The sequence below is a fragment of the Lithobates pipiens genome, unplaced genomic scaffold (assembly GCF_037356315.1).
Source record: "Lithobates pipiens isolate NorthernLeopardFrog02 unplaced genomic scaffold, aLitPip1_a1.2 Scaffold_8, whole genome shotgun sequence".
Lineage (NCBI taxonomy): Eukaryota > Metazoa > Chordata > Amphibia > Anura > Ranidae > Lithobates > Lithobates pipiens.
In genome coordinates this window covers 637186593-637204200 of record NW_027507903.1, presented here as the reverse complement: position 1 = coordinate 637204200, position 17608 = coordinate 637186593, and the positions used below count along the sequence as shown (strand labels likewise).

The 17608-nt window shown below is 42.1% G+C and overlaps 1 protein-coding gene across 1 annotated transcript in view; it reads right to left on the bottom strand.

Moving 5' to 3' along the window:
* LOC143961575 (proteinase-activated receptor 1-like) overlaps positions 1-17608 on the bottom strand; it is an 86076-nt gene that overhangs the window by 20211 nt on the left and 48257 nt on the right. Inside the window, exons 3-5 of the mRNA XM_077470884.1 lie at positions 5517-5627; positions 5213-5270; positions 2305-2472 (exon numbers count right to left, since the gene is read on the bottom strand). Coding sequence (XP_077327010.1) covers positions 2305-2472; positions 5213-5270; positions 5517-5627 — 337 coding nt within the window. The remainder of the gene's footprint in view (positions 1-2304; positions 2473-5212; positions 5271-5516; positions 5628-17608) is intronic.

The window sequence follows — 17608 nt, the reverse complement described above, 5'->3', positions numbered from 1 at the left end:
AAAAAATCTGTAAATCCGTTTCCAAATCTTCTCGCTGAGCGGTGCATAAAGAGAATACTTATTAGGTTTTGATCTTTTGATACAAATTGTCTGAGAAATTACATGTTCACAACCCCTTGTTATCTGAGATGTTCTGGAGATGTGGTCGGGGCAAGAGATCATTGTATCACATATTTTGGCAATGTCCTCACATCCAACCCTTTTGGTCCTATGTGATGTAAATTTTCTGTCAGGTCCCTGATTAAGGATGAGCTGGACACCCCCCGATTCGGTTCGCACCAGAACTTGCGAACAAATAAAGTCTATGGGACTCGAACGTTCAAAATCTAAAGTGCTAATTTGAAAGGCTAATATGCAAGTTATTGTCCTAAAAAGTGTTTGGGGGCCTGGGTCCTGCCCCAGGGGACATGTATCAAGGCAAAAGAAAGTTTTAAAAACTGCATTTTTTTCGGGAGCAGTGATTTTAATAATGATTAAAGTGAAACAATAAAAGTGTAATATTCCTTTAAATTTTGTACCTGGGGGGTGTGTATAGTATGCCTGTAAAGGGCACGATCTCTACACATGTGTCTACACATGTGTTGGACAAAAGCAGTTATAAATCACTTTAATGAACATATAGGAATTCTGGGAATAATTACGTTTATCCGGTTATAGAACAGGTGTCAGATTTGTTGTTAGTTACATTGACGTAGATCTTAGTGACCAATCACATGTAGGAGAGATGATTAAAGCGGGAGTCCGCCGGGAGTTCTGCCATTTTTTTTTTTTAAAAGCCAGCAGCTACAAATACTGCAGCTGCTGACTTTTAAAATAAGGACACTTACCCGCCCAGCGCGCCCGTGATGTCGGCACCCGAAGCCAATCTCTCGATCGTCTCTCGGGTGCTGCCGCCGCCATCTTGGGTATAGGAATCAGGAAGTGGAGCCTTTCGGCTACATTTCCCGTTCCCTACTGCGCATGCGCGAGTCGCGCTGCGCAATAAGGATGGTCCCGCTGCCTCTGGGATCTGTGTGTTTCCCAGCAGGCAGCGGGGACTTTCGGAAAGGGGCGTCGATTCTGCAGAATCTACGCCCCTTTCCGCAGATAGCTATGCCGGAAGTGGGTGCAGATACCTGTACTGTACAGGTACCTGCACCCCCCTCCCCCCTGAAAGGTGCCAATTGTGGCGCCGGAGGGGGGGAGGATTCCAATGAGCGGAAGGTCCACTTTAGGGTGGACCTCCGCTTTAAGAAAAGACTTGTAAAAAGGGTATATAAATGCAAGCTCTATAATTGTTAGTCAGCCAAGTGAAATAGGAGCTCATAAGGCTGAACTCTGTGTATGCTGCCCTATCGCAAGGGTCATAGAGGACAGAACCAATGGGCAAATATCTGTCTGTAACTTGTCTCCTTGTTCGAGTCAGAGAAGACTTCTTAACTTGTTCCAGAGTGTGGTCTCAGTTTAATTTCCCTCAAGAACTTGGTCGCGCTGGAACCCAGAACTCTGTGAGGGGACCGGACCACTGGTCGACCTACTGGTCCCTATCAGGTGATGGGTTCCCAAGAATTGGCAGAAAAGACCCATTCTGGTTCAAGGTGAGAACAATTCACAATTGTTTCAATTTGGTTAGGGAATAAGAATACCTATATCTAATATGCTTGCATTGTAATAAACTGTATAAATTAGACCTGTATCTTGTAATACTTTGAACATAAACCTGTATGTTATCAGCTGTTAATAAACCTGCATTGCTGACGCTCTGCCTGGTTTGATACTTTACTATTCTACTTCACTATGCACAGAGATTCCATCACAATATCAGATTTTGGATATTATTGCAGATATTAGAAGATTGGTACATCTCATTGTAAAAATTGTTGATGCCCTACAACAATTGAATAAAATCTTGGGCCTCCTGGGGCCAACCTATCTATGGTATTCCATTTTTCCTAAAAATTCTTGATGATAATTGCTGAACTTTAAATCATATAGGCTAATACGCTGTGTACTGGTTGCTTGTTCCATCTTTTTCCACGCACTGTAAATGCTTTTCAATTGAGTGTCTTGGGGTTAGGGCTGGACCTACCGCATGTTTTGCTATATCATCTGCTTTCATTTGATACATTCTATGATGATTTAAGATATACCTTCAAAATATGTGATACTTTTTTTTTTTTCTGCCTGTTATCTGTATAGTTATCTCAGGTATCTACAATGTTTGTACTTTACTCTTTGATATAATATGAAAACTCAATAAAAATACAATATTAAAAAATAATTTATTGTCATCATTGTCAATAATTTATTGTCAGTGTGGCTTACCTCTTTTGAAACTGGTCCTTTCCAGTTCAAAGGCCTGAGCCTTGACATCCATGAGCACAACGCTCACCTCAGAACTAATACTAAATTTCACTTTTTTACGAGTTGCTGAACTCCCAAGTGGCGTTTTCAAAGCTTTTAGTGACGTATATGCAAATAACAATTTCCCCTCTGTAAAGCAAAAATAGATAGAAAACTTACAACTGAATATGACCGCCAAGTTTAATAAGTCAAATAATGTATGGTGGGGGGGGGGGGGGGGGGGCTGGTATAAATAGAAAATAAGGTTGTTCATGACTAGAGCTAGTATACAAATAGAAAAATGCTGTAATGGTTAGACGTATTTGCAAGGAAGTCCAAATGAGCATCAGGAGGGAAATTACCAAAACACACAATTTAAAAATACAAAATCGAAATGCCTAAGCCCAATTTTGTCATTTTGACATGTGTAAGTAAAACCGTACATATCCTCACTACTTTGTGCATCCAGTTGGATTATACCTTGTTTTTTTTCTAGGACAAATTTGACTTTCATTTGGAGGTAAATGGTAATGGATATCTCCTGTTTTGTTTGCTTTTTATTATCAAAGGAAAACGGTCCTAAAAATAGTAAAAAAAATATATATATATATATATATATATATGTTTTTAAATTTAACTGTATATTTCTTGCTACTACCATAATCTACCACCAAAGAACAACCCAAAATATATTCTGCTCTTGACGATCATAGAGATACCACATATATGTATGTTAGTTGTTGTATGTACCCGTAGTACAGCTCAGAATCAACAGTGCACATTTTGCTTTTTTTAAATCCTACCTAAAACACCCTGACACTGACACTAACTGACACTCACACTAATTAAATAAAAAATTGCATCCAAAAAATACTGACCCTGACACTGACCTTTGACCCTGGCCTTGAACCAAACACTAACCCTGGCGCTGACCTAGATTAAACCTTGATCTAGGTATTTTTTTTTTATTTTTTTTTATAATTATTATTTTTTTTTTCTTCACGCACTTTTTAAAAAAAAATCTTTGCAGGGACAGAGTGAGACAATGTATCTCTCTCATCCATTCACAGAGACAGAAAACATGGGGGTGGGATTTACAATGACTGATCATTGTGATAGCCAATCAGAGGCTATCACAGCAATCAGGGTACCCCGGAACCAGTCGTTTCCGAGTCCTGATCGTTAGAAGAGGGCCCGGGGGTCTTGACGAGGCTCTGGTCTCTGTGCTGGGAGCGCACCGTGCGTCATGCTCCCAGCACAAATGGAGGTATGCAAATATTCAGCCCCACAGAAAAAAAAGACGGTCCACTGGAGCAGCATATTTGTGTACAGTCTGCATGAAGGGGTTAATGTGTGGACTGAAGATTGAGCTCAACTGAGGCCATGTGTCAGGGCTGGGCTCAGTTGTGTCAGGGCTGGGCTCAGTTGTGTCAGGGCTGGGCTTCCTTCTCAGGGCTAGCCACTCAGCTGTCGGCTAATTGCCAGCTCCCATCTCTCCACAGTTACTCAGCTGTTGATGATATCCTGCTTGTCAGTCCTGCTTACTTAAGCCATCCAGCCCAGAGGATCTCTGCCTTTGGCTTGGTCAACATCACAGAGACATTCTCCTGTGTTCCTGTTTAAGGCTGGGTTCACACTGCTGCGATGCGGGAACGCTGCAAATCCGCTGCGGGTTCCCGCATCGCATGCCTCCCGGCGGCAGTTCACACTGCCCTATGCGAACTGCTGGGAGTGTCAATGAAAAGTTAATGACACCCCCAGATCAGTTTGTATATCGCAGTGCGATCTGCAAACTCAGACAGGAATCGGAACGCATGGTGTGAACACCCATGCGATCCGATTCTGCTGCGGAACAAAAAAAAGGGTCCTGTGCGAGTTTGGGCCGGATGCGATGCGAATTCAGCCATACTATCTGTATGGCTGAACTCGCATCGCACAGAGATCGGATGTGATTTGCACTGCAGTGCGGTGCGAATCACATCCAATCTCGTCACCGCAGCAGTGTGAACCCAGCCTAAAGACTTGTTTTTCTGATATCCCTTCTGGCTCCAGATCCTGCTTGCTGTTCAACTACCTTGATCCCTAACTTCTGGCTTGGCTGGCTATCTGTTCCGGTTACTGAACTTTGGCTATGTTTTGACTACGTTTGTTCTTTTTACCTTTATTATTAAACAGGTGTGATTTAACTGTACCTCTGTCTCAGTTTGATTTCATGGTTTCTGACACCATGCTAGAAAGTTTTTGTGAAAAATGCTGTATGTTTAAAGTGGAAGTAAACCCAACCTGTCTATTTTCTACCAAATAAAACATTAGTAAGCACCTAGCTGATTGCTGTGTGTGACATTCTTCCTACCTTGTTCATTTGCTTGAAATCCGTCCTTTTGGTTTTGTATTATGTTATTGACGCATGTACACTTTGGCCTCTTTTTCCGGCATGCTCTTAGCGCCATAAATCCTTTAATGACATGCCAGGGCTCTGTCCATGGCACAGCTCTGAGATCCCACAAGACTTCCCATTCACTCTGGCTAAACCCTAAGTGACTCGCTACATCACAGGGGTTGTACACCTTGCCCACAAGGCAAAAAGTAAGAGGATACGGCAAACGGCATGGCTAAACAATTACTGCGCATGTGTGGGATTACAGACCAGGAGAATAAAGGGCGGAAGTCCAGCGCACATTGGACACAGAATACTGTATTTAGGATGGTGGTGGCTGCACTCGAAAACAAGGAAATGAAAAAAGAGAGGAAAAAAAAAGTAAGAAACCTGAAATGGGGCTTCAATTTAATGCGAACTTGTTTAAAATGCTTTACTCTACTTCCTTCTTTGAAATATAGTTTGGGAGGGTCCGAGTTTACAAACACTTTAAGGTTGTATTTTGTGTATTACCTGGATTTACCATCCACACTTCCATGGCGCCCAGGTAAAAATAATTCCCCTTCTTGTTCTGTAAAACATAGTAGAAACATGTTCCATAAAAACAATATTTTTACTTCAGGATACAAGATTTCGAACTGTCCATCTCCTATTGTCTGATATATGGAGATCAGTTAGCCCCTCTTATTATAAATGTCCCGATATTGACCTGTCATCAACTCTCTACCCAATGGACATCTTGTAATTCTTTAGAATGTTTTACTCTCCATGTCCCATCTACCCATTACACCCCACCCCTAGTCTGTGTCCTCCGTACCTCTATGAACACCAGGCTAAGATCTCCTTCTGGAAATGCTAATATCAGTTCTGCTATGCCGTCATCACAAATCGCAATGGCCTCTGTGACTGGAGGTGATGGGATCGTCATCTGAAGAACACATAGAACACAAGGGTCAGTTGTGAGATGACCATGGTGATAGCTAAAAAATAAAATGCTTTAATTGCATACTGCCTAACATTTGTAGTGCGGGGATTCAATTTAAACCAACAAAAGTAATCTATCTGTTCAATTAACCATGTGTATTGCATCTCCCTCCCAAAATTTGCTCATTCACTGACATGTTTCACCTTCTGTCAAGGCTCTGCCATTGAGGCAAAGACATTAGAGAGGGAAAGGGACATTTATATCTACAATATTCCCACAATTCCCCAAAAAATGTTTGCATTAAATTTTTACATATATATATATATATATATATATATATATATATATATAAATAAACAAACTGATCACTAATAATTCTCAATTTACACAAGTAAATTCATCTAAAAATAATCCAAGCAGCGATCCTATCAATTCTACATCATTAACATAGTAGATTTATATATATTATGACATAAAATATGAATAAACCAAATTAATTGATCAGTGGAATTAATCGATAAAACTAATCAATAAAACTCATCACTAACTATTAATAGATAATCAGTCCAACAATTCCAGTGCTCTGAATGCAGCAAAGATTGAGGAAGTGAACAAGTCCAAAAAAAGAGGGGGGCCGTAGTGAGTGACTCCAGTGAAAAATAGAAGGAAACTAGGTGAACTTCACACAAACTCCTCCACACGGTGCTTCCACACTCCCCCAGGGGGTTAAACTCACCAGAAATTCATCTATGATGAGCCTTATTTCAAATATCAGCACAATCACTTCTGATTATACGATCCCGTCTTCCAATGATATGCAGACATGTTTGTTGATATTCACAAATTTATGAGAAAGATGAGTATAAAAAAACACTTTCTAAATAAAACTTCAAATCCTACTAGTCAGAGTGGGGCTATGTCTATAGCGGTAGACAGTGGTTTAAAGAATAGATCATTATTTAACCCACCAAATTCAGCCACACAACATCTGGAAGTATTTAAAAGTTTAGTTTTGCGTGACTTAGAAACGATTAAACCCCCAAAAAATATAAATCCCAGGTATATTGAGGAGGGTATAAAAAAACTAGAATCTCAAAAGGGATTAGTGATTAGACCCGCCGATAAAGGTGGAGGGGTTGTTGTTATGCCTAAACAGAAATGCACTGATCAATTATCAGAACTTTTATCTGATGAGGGAACTTATCAAAAATTGGAAAGTGATCCCACCAACCAATATAGACAGGAATTGGAAGTTTTGATAGATAGTGGGTACCGAACCTTTGTTTTGACGACAAAAGAAAAAAAGTATTTAACTCCCAGCTTTAGTAGGTTACCGACTATCTATACCCTCCCAAAAATACACAAGGATCCCCAGGACCCTCCACCGAGACCCATTGTGAATGGGATGGGGTCGGTATCAGCTAGATTGGGGGAGTATTTGGACACCTTTTTACAGGCGAGTGTAACCTCAACTAAAGCCTATTTGAAAGATACTAAAAATCTGTTACAAGATTTAGAGGGTATCTCCTTGAGTAGTGCAGGAGAAGTTTATCTTATTACTTCGGATGTGGCGAGTCTTTATACCATAATCCAACATGAAGATGCATTACTGGCCCTAAATTGGGCACTTAGTAAGAGGGAAGATCTCCCTCATGCCCAAAAGATGTTTTTAAGAAACGCATTAGATTTTTGTTTGGGTCATAATTATTTTTGGTTTGGAGTTAATTTTTACACTCAGAGGAGGGGCGTGGCTATGGGCACGAAATTCGCGCCCAGCCTCGCGAACCTCTTCATGAGTGAATGGGAGGATAAAGTAGTGTTCCATAATAGGAGAACAGAGTTGCTGTTTTATAAACGCTATATAGATGACCTGATCCTGATATGGGCAGGCACTGAAGCGTCTCTGGTCCTGATGGTGATATTTTTATGTACATTTTTCAAGTAGCTGCTGTCTCAGGTGTAAACCTATCTGTTTTCTTATTGCTTTATTTATTATATTTTTTTATGTTGAGCTTTTGAAACTATTTAGCGCCGAGGTGAGAGAAATAGTGGGAGCGCATTTATCTAGATTTTTTCTCTTATTGTTTAATTGATTATATATATATATATATATAAATTAAGCATGCAGACTTCAAAGTTTACAGTATTTCAATAACAAAATGGGTTGCCATTACATTTTGCAAATTATCAAGATCACAGTGATCATCAATTAGAAGGGCAGCTGAGTAGGTGTCTGGTACCATCTGGAGCCTGTGACTCCCTCACAAAGTTGACTTGATCTGGATCTATAAGTAGTGGAAGTATCTCTATTGCCACGTACACACAACCAGACATTCCATCAGAATAAACTCTGAAGGTCTTTCCGACGGAGTTCCACTGAAATTGACTTTCCCACACACGATCACACCAAAGTCCGTTCGTTTAGAATGCAATGACATACGACCGGACTAGAAAAGGAAGTTCAATAGCCAGTAGCCAATAGCTGCCCTTGCGTCGTTTTGGTCTGTCGGAATAGCATACAGAATAAACGGTTTTCCCGATAGAAATTGATTCTGTCGGAAAGATTAAAAACATGTTCTATTTCTAGGTCTGTCAGCTGAAGCCCACACATGATCAGAATATCCGAAGAAATGATTCAGTCCGACCTTTTCTGCTGGAAAGTCCAGCCATGTGTACACAGCATTATGCCTGAAGGTGTGGAAATAAGATTGGGGAATCGGACTTAAAATATTAATTTGGAAGCAGGGGTGGCCCATCCATTAAGGGTGCACGGGCACCGCCCCCTCTCTCCAGGCTCCCCCCGCCTGAATTCCAGTGGCGGGGTTTTTTTTTTTTTGAAGCAGCTGATTAGAGCCATAGGATCTAATAGGCTGGACTGCGAGCGCAGAGCATTGCGTTCGCAGTCCATACAGATGTGTAAAAAAAGCAAATTAATATTAAACCGCCTCTCCACCAATCAGGTAGCATGAGTCTAATACCCATTACCTGATTTGCTGAAGGCAGAGGGGCTCCGATTGGATGCCTAGCAAAACAGAACAACAGAGGAGGGGGAAGCATGGAGAACACAGGAGCTGCCCCGCAGCTTGCCACCATCACTCGCTGCCTGACCCACCACTATGATGGGGTAAGTGCTGGGCAGACAGCGGGGGTCACAGTGGTGGCATTTGATAGGCAAAACTGCCAGCATTTGATGGGCATAAGTAGCAGAATTTTATGGGCACAACTAGTGGCATTTGATGGGCACGAGTGGCTGCATATGATGGGCACAAGTGACTGCATTTGAGGGGCACAAGTGGCCGTATATGATGGGCACAAGTGGCTGCATTTAATGGGCACAAGTGGCTGTATATGATGGGCACAAGTGGCTGCATATGCTGGGCACAAGTAGCTGCATATGATGGGGCACAAGTGGCTTTAGATGATAGGCACAGTGACTTTATATTATGGGCACAAGTGGCTGCATTTGATGGGGACAAGCGGCTGTATATGATGGGCACAGTGGCTTTATATGATGAGCACATGTGGCTGCAAATGATGGGGACAAGTGGCTGTATTTGATGGGCACAGTGGTTGCATATGATGGGCACAAGTGAGTGCATATGATGGGCACAAGTGGCTGCATATGATGGGCACAAGTGGCTGCATTTGATGGGCACAGTGGCTGCATATGATGGGCACAATGGCTGCAACTGATGGCACAGTGGCTTAATTTAATGGGCACAATGGCTGCAATTCATGGCACAGTGGCTGTATTTGACGGGTACAATAGCTGTATTTGATGGGCACAGTGAGTCTGCAATTTGGGGAGTTTTTTTCAGTACTTTTCAGTTTGTTTGTGTCCCCCCCACATATTTTGAGCACCAGCTGCCACTGTTTGGAAGGCTATCAGCACCTGGTGACTTATGTAAAGGCAAATATTGTAAAGAACAATCAATTTTGTTCTGTGTGAAGGGATGGGATAGTTCGTGTGCTAGTTGGAGAGTTGATGAGTTGGAGATAGAATGGTTGAGTTTAAGCTTTTTGAGAAGTTCATGTTCTTGTTTTAAGAATAAACTGAGATGTTGTCTAGTTTTGGTCAACGTGAATTGGTGTCTAGTTTTGGTCAGGGGTAAATTAATCAATGGGTTTGCTGTACTCTGTGTATCCAATTCAAGAGTTGTGTTGTTCAATGTGTGTGGTTATTTTTTGGAGTTTATAATGAAAGCTCAGTTGTTTGCATACACACCTTGTGAGCATTCCAGTACATAGTGACTTCTTCTGACGTATTTATCAAAATACAGATTAAGGTGGTCTGAGATCAGGCTAGAGTATTTAGGATTGGGCAAGAGATGGGTGTTAAGTTTCCTGAGGGTTTAGTTATGTTATATGTAAGTTTTCTTGAAGCTAATGGTGGTAATTGGAGCATGATCTTTCCAAATAATATTCACTGTGGTTAAATACAACATGTTTTGAAGTGTCCATTTGTCCATGAGAAACATCTATTCTGGAGTATGAACTGTGCACAGCTGAGAAAAAGGAATAATCTCCGTCCACTCCAAGTTGGCATCATCACATATCGAATAAGTTGTATCTGAAAAAGGGTTTGTCTTTTTATTTTTATTAAAATAATAAACATGTCATACTTGCATGCTCTGTGCAATAGTTTTGCACAGAGCAGTCCCGATCCTCCTCTTCCCGGGTCCCCTGTCGCTGCTCCTGTCTCCACCCCTAAGCCACTTGCTATGGAGACACGCATGCATGCTCCCTCCCGAACCCTGCCCTGTGTGTGTTATCGAAACAGGCGCCCCCCGCTCCCTTGTCACTGGCTCTGGTTGACAGCAGCGAGAGCCTATGGCCTCGCCAGCTGTATCTGATCCAATGAGGGGCAAGAGAGCTGTGACAGCCTTGGCTCTTATGTACATTGCTGGATTGAGATCAGGCCCAGGTATTTATTTAGGTGGGGCTGCAGGGGATTCTCCATGCAGAAGCTTTTTTTTTTAACTGTACTGCATAGAATGTAGTAGAGTAAAAAATACTTCTGCCTTTACAACCACTTTAAGGGATAGTTGGGAATTGTGCAACTTAGTAGTGAAATCAAGAGTTATGTCTGAAATTAGAATAAACTCGCCATCCATCGACAAACTACATTTTTGGTCTATACAAACAATTTGCGTAGGTTTCATAGTTTGTAAGGTTGAATAAAGACACCAGTCCATCCAATTCAACCTGAGTGAGGTGTCTACAATTGTCCCTATCCCTGTACATTGCACGCTCACATCAGTCTCTACCCTCAAGGAGCCCACAATCCAAGGTCCCCATTCATATACTAGTGCCAATTTTGGACAGAAGCCAATTAACCTACCTGCATGTCTTTGGATCGTGGGAGGAAACCCACACAGGCACAGGGAGAGCATGCAAACTCCAGGCAGGTAGTGTTGTGGTTGGGATTCAAACCAACGACCCTTTTTACTGCTAGGTGAGAGTGCTAACCACTACACCACTGTGCCGTTCTGTTCCTCCTTTGGCGCATAGACACAAGGAATTGTATCTATAATATTATTAATTTCACATATCAATGTAATGTCCATTCAGGTCTTGTATGGAGTCAATACAATGAAAGGACAGGGAGTACTTCAGTGCCACTAGGACACCATTATTTTTTTGTGTGGTGCTGGCAGTGAAGACATACGGAAGATTCCTGTGGCACAGTCGGGTGGAATCTCCAACAAGAATATTCGTTTCTTGAACAAACAAAATGTCCCTATTAAGTCTGAAGAGCTCCGCCAGGAGTGATGAACATTTAATCAGGTCGTGAAGTCCCTTGACATTGATAAATAATAAGTTGAGTACCATTGTGGGCAGCAAAGATGCTTACTATAGAATATATTAGAAAAAGTACTGTATCTCTTCCCTAATGTTGCAATTTAGGTCCTTGCAAGAAGAGTTCTGTTCCAGGAGGGAAAGCTTCAGGAAGACCAATGGATCAAATGAGAGATCATTCTCATTCATCTGGTTTGCTAGAGGTGGAGCTTGAAGGGAAAAAAAAATGGTTAATGAACAAACCTTTGCTAGTAACAAAAAAAAGAACATCCTGAGGCAAAATCCACAATGTACAGCTAAAGCTGCTTCAATTGTGAAGAAAAGTGTGTTGTATAGAAAGAGACACAGTAAAGTCAGTCATAGATGGTAAAAATGTATTTCCTGCAACCATGGGTCCAAATGGATTGTGGGACACCCCCCTTATTCGGTTGGCACCAGAACTTGCGAACAGACAAAAAAATTGTGCGAACATGAAAAATCAAAAGTGCTGATTTTAAAGGCTTATATGCAAGTTATTGCCATTAAAAGTGTTTGGGGACCCGGGTCCTGCCCCAGGGGACATGTATCAATGATTTTAAGAATGCTTAAAGTGAAACAATAAAAATGAAATATTCCTTTAAATATCGTGCCCGGGGGGGGGGGGGGGGGGGTCTGCCTGTAAAGTAGCGCATTTTCATCATGTTTAGAATAGTACCACAGCAAATTGACATTTCTAACAGAAAAAAATGTAATTTAAAATTGCTTGCAGCTGTAATCTATTGCCAGATCCTGGTAATATACATAAAAAATCATTCACCCAGTCCATACCAGGCCCTATGGGTCTGGTATGGATATTAAGGGGAACTCCACGCCATTTTTTTTTAAATGGCATGGGGGTCCCCCAAAAATCCCTACCAGACCCAAAGGGCCTGGCATGGATGGGGAAACCCATGCCATTTTTTTTCTTAATTCTGTCAAAGGGTTCCCCTTAACCACTTCAATACACTATATTATATATTGTACACTGCACTTCATACCCTGCACTGAATTATATATACTACACTGACTGAACTATATACTCTGAACTACAGTATATATACTATACAGACTGCAGCATATACTCTGAACTGAAGTATATATACTATACAGACTACAATATATACTCTGCTGAAAAATTGGGCATTAGGTGTTGGTGGTGGCAGAACACGGTAACCCCTCACATTTACTCTTGTTGGGCCCAGTAATGGCCCCTGCTGTTAAATATTATTTCAAAAATTGGAAATACATGCCCCTGTTATACAGGGGCATAAACATTGGGCCTTAGGTGTTGGTAGTGCCAGAACAAGGTAACCCCTCACAGTTACTCTAGGAGGTGGTGATGCCCTAAGCCAAAAATATTATTGGAAGCTAGTATCACCATTATTGAGGAGGAATAGGATAGGTAGTCTTAAAGGAATCCAAGATCAATAGCAAATTCAATCAGTTACATCAGCAACAGGTGGTTGATAGCTGCTGATCCAGGACTGATTCATTTTTATAAATGTGAACCTATCAACGGAGTCTGTGGACTGGCACACTCTTTGATCTGTTACAAACTTCCCAGCAGCACTGAATGTGCATTCAGAAAGCATGCTGGATGCAGGACAGGCCACTAGCTCAATTGTATATTGAGCAAGTTCTGGCCAGTGGTCCACCCTCAAGACCCAGTAACCCAATGGATGCTCTGTTGGAAAGGTCTCCAAATCTGCTCTTGCCCCTATATATTCCTGCACCATTTAATGCAAGGACTGGCGATGGTTGCTGGAACCTATCAGACCTTGTCGCTGAGGACTGAAAAATTGTTTAAAGGCATGCAATGCCTTTTTTTTCCATTTCAACCATGTCCCAACCCATATTATATGATTCTTCTTTTCCACCTGAGAAAGCAAGAATGAGAAAATGCTCTTTTGTCTCTAAGCCCTGAATGAGGGTAAAATGCATCAAATGAGTCACAAAGTTTGAGGGAGGATGAAAGCTTAGTGGTTGAGCATCTTTCTTATGTATTGCTGCCGTGTTTCCAGTGAACAGTCTGAATTTGTTGAGTTTATTAAAAAGAGAGATTAGCAGTTGTGCAGCCTTTGTAGATAATACTGGATTTGTTCCAGAAAAGAAACATACCTGATTTCTTTAGTAAGCGCAGCAACTGGGAGAAATACCATTATTGTCACGATCTGGAGTCAGGCTCAGAGACCAATAGCTATAGCAGCAGAGCAGATATTCACACAGGTCACCCTGGCTGATGGCACGGGTTCACCTGAGGTGCGGGGTCTAAGCACTAACCGGTATTCACCAGAGCTCCCAAAGGTGGAGATGGGCTTGGCTGCGTGTTAGTGCCAGGTCGCGGTCCTCAGGATAGCCCCACCAGGAGGTGAGCAAGCCGGGGGTCTGGTAGCAGATATAGCAGGTAGAGATCAAGCAGGAGCGTAGTTGAGAAACAAGCCAAAAGTCGGTAACCAATAGTTGCAGATTGGGATTCAGCGGAAGCGTAGTCCAGGAGCAAGCCAAATGTCGGTAACGAAAGGTAGCAAGGATACGGTCGGCAGCAGGAGAGATAGGAGCAAGATATTGGCTGGTAAAGGCACAATATTCTGGCAACCAGGAAGTGCAGAGACATGGCTTATATAGGAAGTTCATGGGAGGAGCAAAGGGTTCAAGGTTCAAGGCAAACAAGATTCAAGACATGATCACTAAAGGAACTGTCCAAGGAGCTGTCCAAGGAGCTGTCCAAGGAGCTGTCCAGCATTCCAGGTGGCTCAGCAAGCAGAGCCACCGCCAGACACACTAGAGGTCCCAGGTTCAAGCCCAGGTCCTAACAGTACTCCCCTCCTCCCAGGACGTCTCCCAGGGCCAGGTTTCTGAGGAAACCTCTGGTGGAATTCCCTTGTTAATCTAGGGGCATGAACATTCTCCTCAGGCTCCCAAGAATTTTCTTCTGGCCCATATCCTTCCCATTGAACCAAATATTGCAATTTGTTCCTAGAGATCCTGGAGTCAAGAATTTTTCCCACCACAAATTCTTCTTCACCCTGTACCTCGACAGGTGGGGGAGGAGGATGAATTCTTCCAGAAAAAGTATTTTCATGAAATGGTTTGAGTAGTGATATATGAAACACAGGGTGAATCTTCATATTGTCAGGAAGTTTTAGGCGAAAAGTGACCGGGTTGATTTGAGCAGAAATCTCAAAAGGTCCCATAAACTTTTGACCCAACTTAGCACATGGAACTTGAACTTTTAAATTTTTGGTAGATAACCAAACTTTCTCACCTACTTGAAAAGTGGGAATTGACCTACGATGTCTGTCAGCAGCCCTCTTGTAATATTCCTGCGCCTCCTTCAATGTATCAGTCAATTTCTCCTGGATCTCATGTAATGAAGTTAGTCTGTTGGTAACAACAGGAATTGAAGTTGAGATGGGGAGATCAGGAATAAAAACTGGATGATACCCCGTGTTTAAGAAAAATGGGCTTTGGGATGTGGAACTATGTTTAGAGTTATTATAAGCAAACTCTGCCGTAGGAAGGTAGTCCACCCAGTCATCCTGAAGATAACTCACGAAGCATCGAAGGTATTGCTCCAGAGTTTGATTGGTCCTCTCGGTCTGACCATTAGACTGCGGATGAAAAGCCGAGGACAGATTAACTGTTACACCCAAAGCTGAGCAAAAACTTCTCCAAAATTTTGAGGTAAACTGTACCCCTCTGTCAGACACCACATCATCAGGTTTTCCATGAAGTTTAAAAACTTCTCTAACCATTACCTCAGCAGTATGTTCGGCGGAGGGTACCCCTTTAACTGGAATAAAATGAGCCATCTTAGTGAGACGGTCAACGACTACCAGAATGGTGGTCATCCCTTTTGAAAGAGGAAGGTCAACCACAAAGTCCATAGAAATTGACCCCCATGGTCTTGATGGAACAGGTAGTGGTAGAAGTAACCCCAGAGGAGAAGATCGAGGTGTCTTATTGCGAGCACAGGTTAGACATGAAGCCACATAACTCTTAACATCTTTCTTGTACCCAGGCCACCAAAAGGAACGTGATAAGAGTTCTTCTGTTTTAGAAACCCCAAAATGACCAGCAAGCTTAGAGTCATGTACCAACCTGAGGGCTTCTACCCGAACTGATTCAGGTACATAGAGGCAATGCGCTTGAGTCCAAAAACCATTGTTGTACTTGAGGTTAATGTCCTTAGGAGGATTATTAAGAAGTGGGTCATTCTCATACCCCTCCTTGAGAAGATTAAGAAATGTCTTTGAACTCATGGCCCCTAGAAAGTTCTTTTGAGGCAGGATTGTACATTCAGAGGTGCTTTCCTGGAGAGGCCCAGACAACATCCGTGATAGGGCATCAGCCTTACCATTCCTTGACCCAGGGCGGTATGAAATAACAAAATTAAACCTGGAAAAGAAAAGGGTCCAACGTGCTTGTCTAGATGACAACCTTTTAGCAGACCTAATAAATTCTAAATTTTTATGATCGGTGAGAACGGTTACAGGGTGCTTAGCTCCTTCCAGCAGATGCCTCCACTCAGAAAATGCTTCCTTAATTGCCAGCAGCTCCTTGTTTCCAATGTCATAATTCATCTCGGCTGAAGACATCAGTCGAGAGAAATAAGCACAAGGATGAAGCTGCATTTTTTCTCCCATTCGCTGAGAAAGGATAGCTCCTAAAGCAGAATTAGAAGCATCAACTTCTACGATGAAAGGTAGTTCTGGATCTGGATGTACCAGGATTGGTGCAGAAGTGAAGAGAGTTTTCAGTTTACTAAAGGCAGCCTGTGCCTCAGGAGACCACAAAAAGGGCACCCCTTTCTTTGTCAACTGTGTGATTGGAGCAATTACCCTAGAGAAATTCCTTATAAATCTTCTGTAAAAGTTGGCAAAACCAACAAATCGCTGTATCTCTTTAACATTCTTAGGGGCGGGCCAATCCACCACAGCTTTGATCTTATCGGGATCCATGCTTACCCCTTCAGAAGAGATTATGTATCCCAAGAACTGAATCTGAGTTTGTTCAAACTCGCATTTTTCTAATTTTATGTAAAGTTGATTTCGCCTTAATCTCTCGAAAACAATACAGACATGCTTGCGGTGTTCTTCCAAGGTATCAGAGAAAATGAGAATGTCATCCAAATATGCTATTACAAACTGATCAAGCAAATCTCGAAAGACATCATTAATAAAATGTTGAAAAGTTGCAGGAGCATTGCAAAGCCCAAAGGGCATGACCAAAGACTCAAAATGTCCATATCTGGTTCTGAAAGCAGTTTTCCATTCATCACTGGAACGAATGCGGACAAGGTTGTATGCCCCCCGTAAATCTAATTTGGTAAAGAGCTTGGCAGAGCGGAGTCTCTCAAGCATTTCTGGAATCAGTGGGAGTGGATAGCGATTCTTAATTGTGATCCTATTTAAATCTCTGTAGTCAATACACGGACGCAGGGTGGAGTCCTTTTTCGTCACGAAGAATAAGGCTGCGCCAGCAGGAGAGGTTGAGTGTCTGATAAAACCCTTCTCAAGATTCTCATTAATCCACTCCCTGAGCACTTTCAGTTCAGGTTCTGATAAAGAATAAAGGCGACCAAATGGTATTTCTGCCCCTGGAAGCAATTCAATGGGACAATCATAAGAGCGATGAGGAGGCAGCTGATCTGCGTTCTTTTTATCACAAACATCCCGAAACTCAAGATATTGTGGAGGTAGCTTGTCATATGACTGGATAGTTGCCAAAACTGCTTGTAAATCTTGGGTTGGTGGAGGGCTTATTTGATAAGATTCTTTGCAATGTTTCTTGCAATGGTCAGATGTAAAGCTTAAAGAACGTGTCTCCCAGTTGATGGAGGGATTATGGATAGAGAACCAAGGAATGCCCAGGATAATAGGGAACTTGGGTGATGTAATCAGCTCAAAGCTGATAGTCTCCTGATGGTCAGTTTCAATTAGGAGTTTAAGTGGGATTGTCTCGTGGGTAACAGGGCCTGAAGTCAAAGGTGAGCCATCCACAGTTTCCATATCAATTGGGGCAAGTTTATTTCTTATTTGAATGTTATTACTTTGGGCAAATTCGATGTCGATGAAGTTTCCCCCAGCCCCTGAGTCCAGCATAGCAGAGCAAGGTATTTCATTGCTTTCAACAATAAGCTTTATAGGGATGACAAAATGAGTTGA